Genomic DNA, 15,608 nt, shown 5'->3' on the forward strand with positions numbered 1-15,608 from the left:
TTGTAGGGATTTTTGTTTTTGAACATTGCTATTTTAATTTCCTATGTACTTGTTCTGGACTTTTTCTCTCATTCTAAAAAATAATCATTACCCACTATCTAGAAAACTGTCTTTTAATCTTCTGATTAAAGATTGCTTAATGATAGTGCCTATTTGTTTGGCCAGTAGCATGCTTTTCTTTGTTTAACACTGGAGTTTCTGCATGGATTTATAATATAAGTTTTTTTTTTTTTTTTTTTTTTTTTTTAATATTAGATAGGCATGAAGCCTTCGTCTCACAGCTGCATGCGTAGTCACTGTTGAAGCAAATGCCTACCTAATTTGACACTCTTGGTGTGTTTAAAAAATTTTTTTGAGTTTGCAAATAAGCATATTAAGTCTACTGATGGAGCCTTCGGGCAGTGAACAGTTATTTGAGGACCCTGATCCTGGAGGCAAATCCCAAGATGCAGAGGCCAGAAAGCAGACAGAATCAGAACAGAAATTGTCTAAAATGACCCACAATGCTTTGGAGAACATTAACGTGATTGGCCAAGGCTTGAAGCATCTCTTCCAGCACCAGCGCAGGAGGTCATCAGTGTCTCCACATGATGTGCAGCAAATTCAGGCAGATCCAGAACCTGAAATGGATCTGGAAAACCAGAACGCATGTGCTGAGATTGATGGTGTCCCCACCCACCCCACAGCTCTGAATCGTGTCCTGCAGCAGATTCGAGTGCCACCCAAGATGAAGAGAGGGACAAGCTTGCATAGTAGGCGGGGCAAGCCAGAGGCCCCAAAGGGAAGTCCCCAAATCAACAGGAAGTCTGGTCAGGAGATGACAACTGTTATGCAGTCAGGCCGACCCAGGTCTTCATCCACAACTGATGCCCCTACCAGCTCTGCTATGATGGAAATAGCTTGTGCTGCTGCTGCTGCTGCTGCTGCATGTCTACCGGGAGAGGAGGGAACTGCGGAGCGGGTAAGTTTGTTAGATTTTGTTTTTCTGTTAACTTATTGTTTTTTCGTACCTAGGACTCTCCAGACTTTCCTTTGGTAACTAAAAAGATATCTCAGCAAATACCTTAAAGTTGTGGTAAAAGCATTTTTTTCCCATTTCAAATGGGCAAACAATAATTATAGCTAATGAATGAATGCTTAGAATTATATTCCTATTTCCTTCCTAACATATTGCTGTATTTTATCCTTTCGTTAAAACCTTAAGTATATTTCATGTATTCTTGCTGTATATTTATTTAAGAGGGTCAGTTTTATGGTGGAGGAATAAAGATGCTTTGTTTCTTATTGTTTTGATTTTGCACATGGAAATGGCTTTCTTACATTAATGAATGTAGTGAATAAAGTTCTAGAATCTGAGTTTGTCTATGCTTACCATGGAAGTACACTAAGTTGGTTATAATTTTCATATACTTTGTAGTACATCAACAGCATTCATTATACATTTTGTATGCCACAGTAGAGCATATACATTATTATAGTGTACTATTAATAAAGAGATTGTTTTGGGTTTACCCAAAACCAGGCATATTAAATCTAGGAGAAACTTTTTCCGTATAACTCTCAGTTATGGTTAGTTGAGGCACATAGAATAAATAGTCCTGCTAGGGTTTGAAAACTCAGGTAAACGTAGCCATGCAGGTAGTGACAACGAGTGAACTTCAGTGTTGTGGAGCCTGGACAAACTGAGGAGTTCCTGATTTAGGAAATCTGGAGTAGCCAGATTTAGGAAAAGCAGTGTATATTAGGCTGCAATGAGGGGAGCTTTTTGGATCACTTATAGTAAGGGCAGAAGGAAAGGGAAATTTTTGTAATGCGTGGCTGTACCTGGAAGATAGAGAAAAGTGGAAGAAGTTTGAGGGAGATGTATGTGTTCAAATAAAAAGATTTCTAAGTTTGAATTAGTTGAACTTATTATAAGCAACACTGGTAAGGCAGGTGTACTCTTCTCCCAGTGGGGAAGAAATGAAGCGGGGAAAAGGATAATTCCTGTTGTTTACCACCAGGTGGTGCCCTCGGCAAGGATTGGTAGGTGGAAGTGAGGGGATGGATGCCTGACAGGACATTGATTAACCCAGGGTGAAAATTTAATTAGTACAGGAAGTCATTAGGATATGGGCTAACTTGAGCACAGTGACTATTAAATAGTGATAGTGCTCTTATAAATATTGAGCTGAATTGATAATTGTGGAAGTGGAATGGACAATAGAAGAACAGGTAGGATTTGATAACAATGTTAGAATAAAAAATTTTAAAATCTGAAGTTTGCTTGGGAGAATCAGAAGATACTGTCCATTTCCACTAAACAGTTGAAAAATTGTATTTTTTAAAGAAAACCATTTAGTTTCAGTTGGGTGGCTGACACCTACTATCAAGAGAATGTCTTATATATTAATAATTATAGAAGACATTAATGTATTTCCAGTTCCTTTAATAATATAGAACTGGAAAAGTGGGCATAAGTTAGAGATGAAGATGTATTTTGGCTTTCTAATTGTTCTCCCTTAAAGATGCTTTACATAGCAAAACTTGATTGCCAAAGCAAGTAACTTACAGGTTTGTTGACCCTACTTCTGAAGGCCAGAATGTTTATGGCTACGTCCTTTCCCCCAATACTGAGTTTCCTTTAATATAAATATGTATTCATTGGCCTCAAAGATATTTTTATTATCCTTAATGATCTCATGTGGGCATCAAATACAGTTCTTGTAAGAGTAAAAGTGAAGGTACAGATAAGCTAAGTGTTCCCAACCTTGGTAAATTTTTTATGCAAAGTGTAATATCATAGGGATGCTTCTTAAAGTTTGTTTTTGTTTGTTTGGTTGGTTGGGTTTCTTTTTTTTTTTTTTTTTTTTGACACAGAGTCGTGCTCTGTCACCCAGGCTGGAGGGCAGTGGCATGATCTCTGCTCACTGCAACCTCCACCTCCCAGGTTCAAGTGATCCACCTTCCTCAGCCTCCCAAAGTGCTGGGATTACAGGCATGAGCCACCGCGCCCAGCCAAATTGTTTGTTTGTTTTTTTAAGTCTGAGTTACTTTCTTTCTGTTCAGAGCCCTTTATGATGAAGGCTCCACATAATGGAGAGCAGAGTTCGCTCTTTAACCTCTTTTTCCTTTATACAACAAGATGGTCACAAGCTTTAGGGTAATCAGACTCCTAAAGGCATATAGTGTGTGACCTAATTTCTGCTTTCCCCTTTTGTTCATCAGAGATTTGGGTACTTTATCAATAACTTTGAATCTTAGGAGTAGAGGAGGAGATTTTTAGTATCCAAAGTCCACTACTCTTTGGTTTATCCAGAACACTGATATAAGGTCTTGCTTCCAAAGAGTCATAGATAGATAGATAGAGGGATAGGCCAAGATTGTGTTTTGTGTAAGGTAATTACTAGAGCAGACTGTTTTTGTTTTTGTTTTTTTTTCCAGGGATCTCGGTACAGCATTTTTTCTCAAGAAAGGCAACTTTGGCAAGTTAGCACAATGTTGAGCTAAGTAGATGTTTGTTAAAAAATCGACCTATTTTGATGTTATATTATCATAGCCTATGATCCTGTTGGTCAATGTGAGCAGGCTAGATTTTATTTTTGAACTTTTGTACTTCAGGGTCACAATTAATATACGTTATGCGTTAATATGTGTCTCTCACTTCGTATATACATCGACTTTGAGAATATGTTCCTAAACAAAATTTTAAATATATAAAATGTTATTTTTGTTTTGTTTTGTTTGAGATGGAGTTTCACTCTTGTTGCCCAGGCTGGAGTGCAGTGGTATGATCTCTGCTCACTTCCACTTCCACCTCCCGGGTTCAAGCAATTCTCCTGCCTCAGCTTCCTGAGTAGCTGAGATTACAGGCACACATCACCATGCCTGGCTAATTTTTGTATTTTTAGTAGAGATGGGATTTCACCATGTTTGTCAGGCTGGTCTTGAACTCCTGACCTCAAATGATCCACCTGCCTCAGCCTCTCAAAGTGCTGGGATTACAGGCATGAGCCACTGCACTGGCCTAAAATGTTTTATTTTAAAAATAAAAGTATGGCAAATCTTTTTATTTTGTCATAGTAACATCTTATTGGGATAAGAAACCCTGACTCAGATTTCAAAATTGTAATAATGAGGAAGCTAAGAATTCAGAAATCTTGAGTTGCAAAATGAGTCCCTTGCACCACAAATGATTTCTAGTCAGTAGATCACTGGCTGCTGCCAAGTGACTACCAGACTCATAGATTGTTAGGCCTATTAAGCTAGTTTGATTAATTCTAATCAAACTCCTGATTTTACAGGTCCAGAGATATTAAAAACCTGCCTGAAGTTATACAGTTAATTATGAGTGATGCCAGGACCAGATCCCTGGGTTCCCTGTTGTTCTATGTTCAGCATTCTTGCCTCTTTACCTGGTTGAGCAGGCCAGAGAATTGAAGAATGCCAGAGAGTTGAAGAACACCAGTTCTTTTTTTTTTTTTTTGAGATGGAGTCTCGCTCTGTCGCCCAGGCTGGAGTGCAGTGGCCAGATCTCAGCTCACTGCAAGCTCCGCCTCCCGGGTTCACGCCATTCTCCTGCCTCAGCCTCCGGAGTAGCTGGGACTACAGGCACCCGCCACCTCGCCCGGCTAGTTTTTTTGTATTTTTTTAGTAGAGACGGGGTTTCACCGTGTTAGCCAGGATGGTCTCGATCTCCTGACCTCGTGATCCGCCCGTCTCGGCCTCCCAAAGTGCTGGGATTACAGGTTTGAGCCACCGTGCCCGGCCAGAACACCAGTTCTTTTAAGCAGGAAATAAGAAAAGGGGAAAGGAAAGTTTTTCCTTTTTTCAAAGATTGGTTGCTAGATCAGCTTGTTTGAATGAAGGCAGAAATCTAAGAGCAGTGACAAAGACTGATTTCATCACTACCTCTGTTTGTTTTCTTATGTTATTATGTATTTTTTTGAGTTGGGGTTGGAGTCTCGCTCTAATGCCCAGGCTAGAGTGCAGTGGTGCAATCATGGCTTGTTGCATTCTCAAACTTACGGGCTCAAGGGATTTTCCCACCTCAGCCTCTTGAGTAGCTAGGACTATAGGCACGCGCCACCATGCCTGCCTCTTATGTTACTACTTTTAAACAACTTTTGCCATCATTTCCAGATGGGTAACAATGGATATCAAATACTGAAACGATTCCCTGCAGTTATTTTAATCCTATTCATCATTAAAATATGAGCAGTGACATCCTGGATTCTAAGATGTCTAAACAAAATAATAACAAAATAGTTATTTACAGTGCCTAAAAAATAAGGCCTCATAAATATATATAAATATATGTATTTATATTTGAGACAGAGTCTCACTCTGTCACCCAGGCTGGAGTGTAGTGGTGTGATCACAGCTAACTGCAGCCTCGACCTCCCAGGCACAAGTGACCACCCACCTCAGCCTCTTCAAGTAACTGGGACCACAGGTGGGTGCCACTGCACCCAGCTAATTTTTGTATTTTTTTGTAGAGGAGTTTTGCGGTGTTGCCCAGGCTGGTCTTGAACTCCTGGGCTCAAGTCATCCGCCCGCCTCAGCCTCCCAAAGTGCTGGGATTACAGGTGTGAGCCACTGCATTTGGCCAAGGACTCTTATATTTAGTGAGATGGCTGGTTAAATAGTCTTCATGGAGTTATTTCTGTATTGTGAGGTTGAGGGTGGGGTGGAAAATAGGGCCCATTAAAGTTTCTTATTAACGACATAAAATGTTGCAGAGTTGTAGTAAGAAAGAGTGATGATGATGAGAGCCAGCCGTCTGTTATCTTACTGCCTTAAGACACCAAGAAACCTGCCCTGGCAATGCTGAATTTTAATAAACTCATAAAATGAACTTTAATTGGAAATCTTTTCCATGTAGTTGATAGTATTCTTTGCAAGAATTTTGTTGAAGTGAATTTGTTTTGATACCATTATATCAGATCATTCTTAACAAATATTTAAGTGTCTAATGTATGTAAGACTCTTTCCATGTATACTTTGCAGTTTAATTTGCATGTGAGTGTTTTGGGGCAGGTCGATATCTTAAAAAAAAAAAAAAAAAGTGAAGTAATTAGTGCTTAGGGAAAAATTTAAAACCTGCCTAAGACCAGAGAGCTAGTACATGGCTGAGTCTAAGCTCTTTGCACATCTACACATCTACATCTACATCTACACATCTACAGCACAGATGCCTCAATATTGATAGCTTTTATCATGTACTTAGTGTGGGGAGTGTAATATAAAGGCAGAGAATATAGATCTTAGAATGTTACAGGCTGTCAAAAAGTTGGTAATCTGCCAAGTAATTTTCCTAAAACGCATAAGAAAAAAATTTGAACAGTTGGTCTCAGTTGAAATTGAAGCAAGATTTAAGGCTTCATAATTAACTCTTAAAGTAGAAACTTAGATGAAAGAAAAAAGTGTTTCCCACTGCTTTCCTTATGTACTATCAAAAGGCCATAATGAAATTGCTGGAAGTTACCACGTCTTACTAAGCTCCAAACAGTGCTTAAAAGTAGGAAGTGAGAGGTAATTGGCTGGTTTATCTTTGCTTCCATGCAGTCTTACTGGCCTGTAATCTGGTGGTTAATAGCATTGATTGTTTTAAATTCTGTTGTTTGTTTTTTTCCTGCCAAGTTGCTATAACCATCTGGGAAGTGTAAGATAAGAGTGCTGGAGCATTGTCCTAAGAAAGTTCCACTTTTCCTTTTGAGCCTTCTTTAACACAAATCTCAGATTGGGAGAGATTTCTACAGTCATTTCATGTATAGCTCTCTAACATTCTCCCTAAATGGTTGTCTGACCTCTCAGAATCTCCTGAAGCAGCCTATTCTACCTGTGCCTCTGTTAGACAAATCTAATATATTAAGCTGAATCTGGTACCCTATATTTCTCCAGTTAGGGCCAATCAGAGTATGTAATGCCTCTGCAGGCACGAATTGCCTTCACATTGTGTCTCTTCCTGAATAATCCCTTCTCCAGACTGATAATCCCTAGGCCTTGGGATATTATTATTTTTTTTTAATTTAACATTTTTTGATCCAAGCATTTTAAGTGTTTGGGATGCAGTAGTGAATCCTCACTACAAACAACTGTACTGTGAAGTATTACTGTCTCTATTTTTGTAAGTGAAGAAACAAGATGAAGTTGGAATGACTTACCATGTTCACACAATTGGGAAGAAGTTTGTAATGGATGTCAGAACCAAGTCTTTCTAGCTCTAGAGGTCATGCTTTTGACCACTGCTCTCTGCTACTGTAGGTCTTGCCAAGAATAATCTAGTAGCCGTTTTCAAGGCCTAAAGTAGATAGGTAAGGAGAAGGCTCATCTAAGGAATGGCATAAACACCTTCTAGGTAAGAGATTCTGAGGTTCCTTGGGGTATTAAATGAATCCCTGGGTTCCACTGGGAAACGACATCAAGTAGATTCTTAGCTGGGTTTGGTGGCACACGCCATTAAATTTGTGGTTTCAACAATTCACTAAGGACCCCAATGTCCTTCAAAAATATGGAGTGCTTCACAAGTTTTTGTGTCATCCTCTTCAGAAGCTGTTATAATCTTCTTTGTATTCCAGTTTTAGTATATGGGCTGCTGAAGCAAGCCCCAAGTTATTCATTCACATCATAATTTTGAGTACTTAGTCATACTGGTCCATCAACTCTAACTGTTCCCATTCTTCAGTATTCCCCTTAAATTCTAGTCTCCAGAACAGAACACAATGCCCAGATCTGATTACAGTAGTGAATGGACCTTTCCTAATTCTGAAGTATTATATGCTTATGTTCAACACAACTCCAGTTTGAAATTGTTTTTCCTTTTTGTGATCTGACTTACCTTTCATCTTTAATTTTTATTTGGCGAAAGTTGTAGAGTTTAATTCAGAGTAATTGAAATTTTTACAGGCAGTAAAATAATACAGATACTTAATCATTTTGAGACTGTTAGAAAAAAGACTTTTTCTAGAGAATTTAACCTCTAATTTCTAATATATTTACTTACAAGAAGGAGAACCCTTCACACCTGTAATCCCAGCACTTTGGGAGGCCGAGGCGTGCGGATCACCTGAGGTCAGGAGTTCGAGACTAGTCTGGCCAACATAGTGAAACCCTGTCTCTACTAAAAATAAAAAAATGAGCCTGGCGTGGTGGTGCGCACCTGTAATCCCAGCTACTCGGGAGGCTGAGGCAGGAGAATCACTTGAACCCAGGAGGTGGAGGTTGCAGTGAGCCGAGATCGGGCCATTGCACAATAGCCTGGGTGACAAAAAGAAAAAAGAAAGAAAACGAATGAGAACCTTTCACATTCTACATTTTATTTCATTTCATCTTAGGCTAGTCAAGTGAACTGTTTGGCCTGGAGAAGGAACAAAGAAATCTGTAACTGGTTGTGATCAATTAGTTGTAAGCACTACTGCACTTGGACCAGCCTCAACTTCTGCCTTCTTTTAAATTGGTGTTAGAGATGAACCAAATGTCACCTACATCATTTCCCAACCCTGATACCATGTGCTTCAGCACCTAATTTTTCTCACTTTGTATTTGTAGTATTATTTATTTAATGTATAGCCATATTCTTCAGAATAATTAAGAGTTGTGGCATATTGAAGAATTCAGTCATTTATTAGCCCTTCAGATATCTTTATTTTTTAAATCAGTGCTCAGTTTGTTTTGCAAAAAGTTGTCTTTAAAACTTTTCTTTAAAAGTTTCTTTACAACTGATGTCTGCTGATCACAGAAATTTAAAGAAGTTTTGTATTTTTTTTTTTTTCCTTCTTAAAAAATAATTCCCAGCCAGGTGCTGGGGCTCACACCTGTGATCCCAGCCCTTTGGGATGCTGAGGTGGGCGGATCACTTGATGTTGGGAGTTCGAGACCAGCTTGCCAACATGGTGAAACCCTATCTCCACTAGCAATATAAAAAAGGCCGGGCACGGTGGCTCACGCCTGTAATGCCAGCAATTTGGGAGGCCGAGGTGGGTGGATCACCTGAGGTCAGGAGTTCGAGACCAGCCTGGCCAACATGGCGAAACCCTGTCTCTACTAAAAATACAAAAATTAATCGGGCGTGGCACATGCCTGTGGTCCCTGCTACTCCAGAGGCTAAAGCAGGAGAATTGCTTGAACTTGGGAGGCAGAGGTTGCAGTGAGCCAAGATTGCGCCACTGCACTCCAACCTGGGTGACAGAGCAAGACTCCATCTCCAAAAACAAAAAATAGCTGGGCGTGGTGGTGCATGTCTGTAATTCTAGCTCCTTGGGAGGATGAGGCATGAGAATCACTTGAACCCAGGAGGTGGAGGTTGCAGTGAGCAGAGATCTCACCACTGCACTCCAGTCTGGGTGACAGAGTGAGACTCCATCTAAAAAAAAAAAAAAAAAAAATTCACAGCTTAATAAAACTTCAGCCACTCTGAAAATCAAAATATGAAGATGTGGGATAGTCTCTAAGGGCCTAGGAGGAAGAAATTCTTGTTAGCAATTTATTTCCTTTTGGATAATAAGATAGTAAATATTCTTTTCTGTCAGATTTTTTGATTTGGTAATTTCATGATCTTAAAGTTCACAGATTTTATTAATTGATTGAGACAGGGTCTTTCTTTGTGGCCCAGGGTGGAGTGCAGTAGTGTGATCACAGCTCACTGCAGCCTTGACCTCCTGGGCTAAAGCAATCCTCCCACCTCAGCCTCACAAAATGCTAGAATTAGAGACGTGGGCCACCACACCCGGCCGACTCTTACGGGTGAAAAACAAAGATTTTTACTTTGGTCAATGACGTTGTTTTAGTTTTAAATGACAGTTGACACTGTGCCCCGGAAATGTGATTTAAATGTGCTTGCCTTTTTTTTAATTTAAATTTTATCTTTTAAAATTGATATATAATTTACATATTTTTGGGGGTACATGTGATCATTTAATACATTTATGTAACTTATAAAGATCAAATCAATGTAATTGGGATATCTGTCACCTTAAATATTTGTCTTGTCTTTTTCTTTTTTCTTTTTAGACAGGCTCTCGCTCTGTCGCCCAGGTTGGAGTGAAGTGGTGCAGTCGTAGCTCACTACCGCCTCAAATTCCTGGCCTCGTGCCTCACCCTCCCTTGTAGCTGGGACTACAGGTGTGCACCATCACACCTGGCTTATTTTTATTTTTTGTAGAAATGGGGTCTTGGTATGTTGACCAGGCTGATCTCAAAAACTCCTGGGCTCAAGCAATCCTCCCATCTCAGCCTCCTAAAGTGTTGGGATTACAAGCATGAGCCATTATGCCTGGCCTTGTCTTTATGCTATAAACATTTGAATTGTTATCTTCTATAATCACCCTACTGATCTATCAAACATTAGGTCTTATTTTTTCTATCAGACCCCGTTTATTTGTACCCATTAATCAACCTCTCTCCTTCTCCCTCTCCTTTACCTTTCCCAGCCTCTGGTAACCACCAGGCTACTCTTTATTTTCATGAGATCCACTATTTTTTAGCTCCCACGTATGAATGACAACATGTGATATTTATCTTGCTTGGGTTATTTCACTTACAAAATGAGCTCCATTTCCATCCATGTTGCTGCAAATGAAAGGATTTCATTCTTCTTTATGGCTTTATAATATTTCATTGTGTTTGTGTACCACATTTTCTTTATTCATTTGTCCACTGATGAGCAGTTACATTGATTCCATGTTTTGGCTATTGTGAATAGCATTTGCAAATAAACATGGCAATGCAGATGTCTGTCTGATACCTTGATTTCTTTTCTTTTGGCTATATACCCAGTAGTAGAATTCCTGGGTTATATGGTAGTTCTATTTTTAATTTTTAAAGGAACCTCCGTGAAGGTTTCCATAGTGGCTGTTCTAAGTTACATTTCTACCAACAGTATACATCCCCTTTCTCCACATCCTCCCCAGCATGTTATTCCCTGTCTTTTTGATAAAAGCCATTCTAACTGGGGTGATGTGATGCCTCATTGTGGTTTTGATTTGCATTTCTCTAATGATTAGTGATATTGAGCATTTTTTCATATACCTGTTGGCCATTTGTGTGCCATCTTTTGAGAAATGACTATTCAGATCTTTTGCCCATTATAAAATTGGATTTGTTTTGCTATTGAGTTGTTTGAGTTCCTTATGTATTCTGGTTGTTAATCCCTTGTCAAATGGATAGTTTGTAAATATTTTCTCCCATTCTGTGGGTTGTCTTTTCACTTTGTTGTTTCCTTTGCTGTGCAGAAACTTTTTAGCATGATGTAATCCCATTTGTCTGTTTTTGCTTTGGTTACCTGTGCTTTTGAGGTCTTACACTGAAAATCCTTGTCCAGACCAATGTCCTGTAGCATTTCCCCAATGATTTCTTCTAGTAGTTTCATAGTTTCCAGTCTGAGATTTAAGTCTTTAATCCATTTTGATTTGATTTTTGTATATGTTCAGAGATAGGGGTGTAGTTCCATTCTTCTGCAGGTAGTTGTCCGTTTTCCCCAGCACTATTTATTAAAGAGACTATTCTTACCCCATTGTATGTTCTTGGGTTGGCTATAAATGTGTTGATTTATATCTGGGTTTTCCATTCTGTTCCACTGGTCTGTGTGTTTTTATGCCGGCACCGTGCTAGTATGTTTACTATTGCTTTATAGTATGTTTTGAAGTCAGGTAGTGTGATGCCTCCCATTTTGCTCTTTTTGCTCAGAATTGCTTTGGCTATTCATTGTCTTCTGTGGTTCCATATAAATTTAAGAGTTTTTTTCTGTTGCTGTGAATGTTACTTATTTCTAGCTTTATTCCATTGTGGTCAGAAAAGTTAATATGATTTCTTTTTTTTTTTTTTTTAATTGTTGAGATTTGTTTAAGATATGGTCTCTTCTGGAGAATGTTCCCTTGTGGTGATGAAACGAATGTGTATTCTGCAGCAGTTGGGTGAAATGTTCTATAAATGTCAGTTAGGTCTATTAAGTATAGTGTCTACTTTAACTTTAGTCTCTCTTCGTTGATTTTCTGTCTGGATGATCTGTCCATTACTGAGAATGAGGTGCTGACTTTCCCTACTAGTATTGTATTACAGTCTTATCAGTCTATCTCTCCCTTTAGATCTACTAATGTTTGCTTCATGTACTTGGGAGCTCTAATTTTGGGTACATAGATACTTATAATTGTTACATCGGCTTCATGAATTGACCAATTTATCTTTATATAGTGACCTACTTTGTCTCTTCCAATAGTCTTTGATTCGTAATCTAGTTTATCTGATATAAGTATAGCTACTCCTGCTCTTTTTTGTAATCCAGTTGCATAGACTATATTTTCCCCACCCCTTCACTTTCAGTGTATGTGTATCTTCATAGGAGAAGTGGATTTCTTGTAGGCAGCATATAGGTGGGTCTTATTTCTTTGTCTATTCAGCCACTTTATGCCTTTTAATTGGAGAATTGAGTCCATTTACATTCAGTGTTACTTTTGATAAGTAAGGGCTTAATACTGCCATTTTATTGCATATTCTGGTTGTTTTGTAACTCCTCTTTTCATCCCTTATTTACTATTATCTTTGTGGTTAAGTGATTTTCTCTGGTAGTATGTTTTAATTCATTGCTTTTTATTTTTAGTGAATCTGTTATAGGTTTTTGCATTTTGGTTACCGTGAGGCTTACAACAAACATAACAAGTTATTTTAAAGAGATGACAACTTATGTTATATCACAAAGATTAGAAACAAAGATTCTGTCACTTTAAATAGGAATTCACAGGATGAATACTCAAAATTAAAACACTGCAGGAAAATCAGCCTGTGAGTGAAGATCTGGTTCAGGAGTACACTGGGAAATTGTTTGGCATCTTATCTAAACGTTATGCTCAGGTCTTCTCCTACTGTCTTTAGAAATTTGATGGTTTCTGATTGTCAAGCCATTTCCACATAGGAAATGCAAGCCTGTAACTCAACTCTTTGGGAGAATAAATATATAAATAGTTATTCCAACAATGGACTTTTATCACTTACCCTGCTTTATTATACAAAAAAGAAAAGAAATAAGGAAAAAGAACTTAAGGACAAGTTTAGAATGGATGAACAATTAAAGTGTTTATTATCACAGATGACTTAGTAAATATATTTTCAAATTGTTAAATTTCCTCTAACACCTATAAGTACTATTTCATTAAGAATAATCTCTTCTTCAGTAGAAATGGAATAGCTCAATCTTTCTTTTTTTTTAACTTTTATTTTAGGTTCAGGAGTACATGGGCAGGTTTGCTAAATAGGTAAACTGCATGTTGCAGGGGTTTGTTTTACAAATTATTTCATTACCTGGGTAGTAAGCATAGTACCCAATAGGTAGGTTTTCGATCCTCACCCTCCTTCCACTCTCCACCCTCAAGTAGGCCCTGGTATCTGTTGTTCCCTTCTTTGTGTCCTTACTAAATGTTTAACTCCCTCTTAAAGGTGAGAACATGAGGTATATAGTTTTCTGTTCCTGTGTTAGTTTGCATAGGATAATGGCCTCCAGCTCCATACGGACATGATCTCATTATTTTTTATTGCTGCATAGTATTCTGTGGTGTATATGTACCACATTTTCTTTATCCAGTCTACCATTGATGGGCATTTAGGGTGATTCCATGTCTTTGCTATTGTGAATAGTGCTGCAGTGAACATACATGTGCATGTGTCTTTATGGAATAATTATTTATATTCCTTTGGGAATATACATAATAGGATTGCTGGGTTAAATGGTAATTCTGTTTTAAGTTCTTTGAGAAATCGTCAGACTGCTTTCCACAATGGCTGAACTAATTTACATTCCCACCAGCAGTATGTAAGTGTTCTCTTTTCTCCACAACCTCATCAGCATCTGTTATTTTTTGACTTTTTAATAATAGACATTCTGACTGGTGTGAGATGGTATCTTATTGTGGTTTAGATCTACATTTCTCTAATGATTAGTGATGTTGAGTGTTTTTTCATAAGTCTTGCTGCATGAATGTTATCTTTTGAAAAGTGTCTGTTCATGTCCTTTGCCCACTTTTTAGTGAGGGTTGTCTGATTTAAGTTCCTTATAAATCTGAATATTAGACCTTTATCGGATGTGTAGTTTGCAAGTATTTACAAGTATTTTCTCTCCTTCCCTGGGCTGTTTACTCTTTGATAGTTTCTTCTGCTGTGCAGAAGCTCTTTAGTTTCACTGGTTCCAATTTGTTAATTTTTGGTTTTGTTGCAATCACTTTTAGCATCTTTGTTATGAAGTCTTTGCCAGGTCCTGTGTCCAGATGGTATTTCCTAGGTTATCTTCAAAGGTTTTTATAGTTTTTCATTTTAGATTTAAGTCTTAAATATGCCTCATCTTTTTAAGCTTAAAATTATCTCAACTTAAAAACAATAACCTTAGTGTCTCTACCTTTTCTTTTTTAGGGGGAGGTGGGATATTTGTTTTGTGAAATCCAGCAAGTGAAGATAAACCAGCAATAAATTTATAGCTTCTTCAATAAAATATCTTGAACCAGGGGTATTAAAAGTGAAATCTCAGTACGAGAGATTTGATTTGTGTGTTGTGGATGTGATTGTAGTCCTACAGAGTACTAGCTTAAGTTTCTTTGTTATAGTCGTGGTGTTTTTCTTTCCTCTTTTACATAATGCCGTTTTTTCTCATTGGCTTTTTTTTTTTTTGAGACAGTCTTGCTCTGTTGCCTAGGCTGGAGTGCAGTGACACGATCTCACTGCAACCTCCACCTCCCAAGTTCAAGTGATTCTCCTGCCTCAGCCTCCCGAGAAGCTGGGATTACAGGTGCGTGCCACCACATCTAGCTAATTTTTGTATATTTAGTAGAGATGAAGTTTCACTGTGTTGGCCAGGCTGATCTTGATCTCCTCATCTCAGGTGATCTGCCCACCTCGGCTTCCCAAAGTGCTGGGATTACAGGAGTGAGCCACTGCGCCTGGCCTTTTCTCATTGTTAACACAAAGGTAAAAACCCTTCTGTACTAATGAATCTAAGAGTATCGAATAGTAAGAATCACCAAAACTTGAGTTCTTTTTTTTTTTGAGGCAGAGTCTTGCTCTGTCAGCCAGGCTGGAGTGCAGTGGCACAACCTGGGCTCACTGCAACCTCTGCCTACGGGGTTCAAGCGATTCTCCTTCCTGAGCCTCCCGAGTAGCTGGGATTACAGGCGCATGCCACCACACCCAGCTAATATTTGTATTTTTAGTAGAGACAGGGTTTCGCCATGTTGGCCAGGCTGGGCTCGAACCCCTGACCTCAGGTGATCTGCCCACCTCAGCCTCCCAAAGTGCTGGGATTACAGGCATGACCACTGCGCCTGGCCCAGAACTTGATTTCTTTTTTAAAAAATGCATAGTCTTGCATTTATTGAAGATTTGCTGAGAAAATTCCCATCTCAGGATCACTTTTCTCAAATGGTTGGACCCTAATCCCAGCACTTTGGGAGGCTGGTGTGGGAGGATCACTTGAGCCAGGAGTTCAAGACCATCCTGGGCAACATAGTGAGACCCCTGTCTCTACAAGGAAAAAAAAAAATAGCCAGGTGTGGTGGCACACAAGTGTAATACAAGCTACTTGGGAGACTGAGGCAGGAGGATCACTTGAGGCCAAGAGTTGAGGTTATAGGGAGCTATTGACTGTGCCACTA

The 15,608-nt window shown here is 38.8% G+C and overlaps 1 protein-coding gene and 1 non-coding gene across 2 annotated transcripts in view; one reads left to right on the top strand and one right to left on the bottom strand.

Moving 5' to 3' along the window:
* The first annotated feature begins 253 nt into the window (after window positions 1-253).
* Window positions 254-15,608, top strand: part of TMCC1 (transmembrane and coiled-coil domain family 1) — a 183,272-nt gene continuing 167,917 nt past the window's right edge. The window contains exon 1 of the mRNA XM_005571708.5: window positions 254-961. Within this exon, the coding sequence (XP_005571765.1) occupies window positions 386-961 (576 nt within the window). The 5' untranslated portion in view covers window positions 254-385. The remainder of the gene's footprint in view (window positions 962-15,608) is intronic.
* Window positions 7,487-7,589, bottom strand: LOC123572022 (U6 spliceosomal RNA). The gene has a single exon (XR_006696372.1). It is a non-coding gene; the product is annotated as a U6 spliceosomal RNA (small nuclear RNA).

The sequence above is a fragment of the Macaca fascicularis genome, chromosome 2 (genome assembly GCF_037993035.2).
Source record: "Macaca fascicularis isolate 582-1 chromosome 2, T2T-MFA8v1.1".
Lineage (NCBI taxonomy): Eukaryota > Metazoa > Chordata > Mammalia > Primates > Cercopithecidae > Macaca > Macaca fascicularis.